General features: G+C 28.0%; 1 protein-coding gene across 1 annotated transcript; it reads right to left on the bottom strand.

Annotated features, from left to right (window-relative positions):
* Positions 1-550: 550 nt before the first annotated feature.
* Positions 551-2,614, bottom strand: LOC113558013. Its single transcript, XM_026963543.1, has 4 exons — positions 2,554-2,614; positions 1,761-2,184; positions 883-1,547; positions 551-765 (listed from the first exon to the last, which is right to left on the bottom strand). Exons 1-4 carry the CDS (start codon positions 2,612-2,614, stop codon positions 551-553), a joined length of 1,365 nt encoding a protein of 454 aa, XP_026819344.1.
* Between the last annotated feature and the right edge of the window lie 308 nt (positions 2,615-2,922).

Here is a 2,922-nt window from a genome sequence, read left to right as displayed (position 1 = left end):
ATTTTTTCAATGGTTTGAAAAAGAGTTATACATAAATTATATCCAAGAATAAATGAAAGAATTGCAAATGAAAATTATACATTTAGACACTGTGCGAGAATTATTATAATAAATCATTATATTGATACACATTATTACCATGTTACTTTATTAAATATTTTTGTCATGAACAACATAACAACATATTTTTAACCACACTAATATTTAATCGGTATTTTGTTTATTTTTATTGTTTGCTATATTTATGATTATGTTATATTGTCCATTTTTTTATTTTACTATTAACTACAGTGGCGGCTCGTGGGTTTTTAATGAAGTAGTGCACATCCAAAAAAAATATAACCAATATAATATATATATATATATATATATTATAAATTGTATTAAATAATATTGTTTACAAATTTTAGTTATTTACAAATTACTTTTTCTTTTGCTTATACCTATTTTTACAAGTGTCAAGTACCTATAATAATAGTAAATACATAATAATAATAATAGTAATAATACATTTTCAAGTAAAAAACTATGACAAAGTAGATACAAATTATTATATTTCAGGTACATATTTATATGTTAAATCGATTCTCCTCTCTTTTTTTTCTGCAAATCTGTTTATTACTTCTTCGTTGAAGTTTGGAATGTTGTTGATCATCCGTTTTTCGATCGATAACATAGCTAGTGCTGTAAGTCGATCTTCTGTCATTGAATTTCTCAAAAATGTTTTAATACGTTTCAATGTAGAAAACGACCTTTCGGCTTCAGCTGTAGTCATTGGAATAGTTGAAATTATTTTTAAAAGTTTGTAGCTTTCAGAAAATATATGTATTAAATTATTTTCAATTATAAATTTCAATAAATGAACTAATGAATTGATATCACGGAAATCGGTTCTTTTGTAGAACAGTTGTAGTTCAGTTTTAAGTTTAGTAACATCCAAAAAAGGATATGCTTCAATTGTTTTATTAAAATGGTCACCTGGGAAGTTATTTTCGTACATAAGAAATTTGGTAGATAAAAATAGGTGCGAAGCATTTAAGTGGTTTTTATAATCAAACCGTTCTTTAACGTTGACAATAAAAATGTCACATACTTCTTTTGCAGCGATTTTTCTTGTTTCAATAGTATCATCATGTTTTCGTTTTTTCGTTGGATGATTTTGAGAAGTTTCAAAGATGTTATCAATATTCTGTCTTTCTTTTAATATATTTTCTTCGAACCGAAAAATTGCCTTTGAAAGTTCTACAGGATCCATAGTTGGTTTTTGTAGTTGATTATATAAAATATCAACATGAGGCATTAAAGAATGAAACACTCTTAACCAAAATATAAATCTATCGTCAATTAACATCCGATGCAAAGCTCCAGCTTGATTAATTGCTATGGTTTGATTGAATGTTGATTCAATTTCTTTCATACATTCAATTAACGACTCAAGATTCTCATACACAGTATTTACTATTCGACTTTTAAAATTCCATCTAGTATTAGATGATCGAGGAACTCTGTGTTTAACAATTTTATCTAAAACCGTAACCCGCTGCGGACTGTTGGAAAAAAAATTGGTTATATCAGTTAGGTTTGAAAAAAAAATTCTTATCTCACGATTTTGTGAAGTTGCTTGAATTAAAATTAAATTAAGCTGATGAGCATAACAATGTATGAAATGTGCATTTTTATAGCTATTGTTTATTATTTTTTGTACACCATTGAGACGTCCACTCATCACGTTTGCGCCGTCGTAACTCTGACAAATTAACATATCTGGTGACTCTAGGACTTTTTCCAAATTAAATATTATACATTCAGACAACGATTTCGCATCGTGTCCAGTAGGATTGAAAAATCCCCAAAATCTTTCTACTGGTGTTCCATCCGATAGTAAATATCTAAATATTATTGACAATTGAAACTGAGCAGATACGTCAGTTGTTTCGTCAGCCATTACAGAAATATATTCTGCTTGTTTTATTTCATTTTTAATTCTTTGTTGACATACAGCTAAACAACATTCTAGTAAATCATTTTGGATTGATTTGGATAAACCTTTAAATACCGAAGAGTTCTCAATATGACATTTTAGTACCGAATCTAACTCTGAACTAAAGTTTATAAGACCTCGAAATACGCCGGGATTCTCTGAATTTGATTTTTCATCGTGACCTCGGAGTGCAAGCTCAAATGCTCCACAAAATTTAATACAATTTATGATTTTATTCAATATATAACGATTATGACTTATTTTTTCATTGTATTGTTTGATATTCAACCGATATGCACTAGAAAGTTGTTGTCTTATGTCTTGTTTCCCTAATAGTTTTAAATTTAATTGAGAATTTATGTGTGTCATTGATTTTTCGTGTGTTTTGATTTTAGAAGTTAAATGAATTAAATCGTTTATTCCATTCTTTACCCAAGCGGCATCATTAGATTTTTGACCAAAAAGTAGACAGGGAAAACAATACAAACGATTTGTTTCTGAACAACCACAAATCCAGTCATTAGTTTTATATATATCATTTTTAAATTGTCTTACATAATCTCTCGTTTTACATTTAGTAATTTGTTTAATATTTAAATCTGGAGTAGGCCTACCTTTATTTTTTATTTCCATCTTTTTCTCCAACGAGATTGATGAAAAATTACATTGCAGTATTAATTGCTGTACTGAGTTCATTTTAAAAATTGAAAACAAATACACGAGTAATAATATATTAATATACGTTAATGTCGGTCGTCGATAATAAACAGAAACACGATGGTCACGATTAATAATGTTTTGAATTTCCGATAATGATCGACTAGCTAATATTATCAGCTGATAATCGAAATAATATAATAAATTAATGAGAGTAAAAATAAACTATAATAACATAATAATGCCGATGCCGACGCTCAGCGACGCGGCGACGTCGAAAATAA

Source organism: Rhopalosiphum maidis, chromosome 3, assembly GCF_003676215.2.
Source record: "Rhopalosiphum maidis isolate BTI-1 chromosome 3, ASM367621v3, whole genome shotgun sequence".
NCBI classification, from domain to species: domain Eukaryota; kingdom Metazoa; phylum Arthropoda; class Insecta; order Hemiptera; family Aphididae; genus Rhopalosiphum; species Rhopalosiphum maidis.
The sequence above is the reverse complement of the archived record's forward strand: the minus strand, read 5'-3'. Positions and strand labels throughout refer to the sequence as shown.

Excerpts from the sequence above, each read along its gene's own strand:
- LOC113558013 (XM_026963543.1), bottom strand. The coding sequence starts at position 2,614 with ATGGAAATAAAAAATAAAGGTAGGCCTACTCCAGATTTAAATATTAAA. Across the intron at positions 1,548-1,760 it reads GTCCTAGAGTCACCAGATAT|TCCGCAGCGGGTTACGGTTT; the intron begins GTTAATTTGTCA and ends TTTTTCCAACAG. Across the intron at positions 766-882 it reads CTACAAAAGAACCGATTTCC|CTGAAGCCGAAAGGTCGTTT; the intron begins GTGATATCAATT and ends CAATGACTACAG.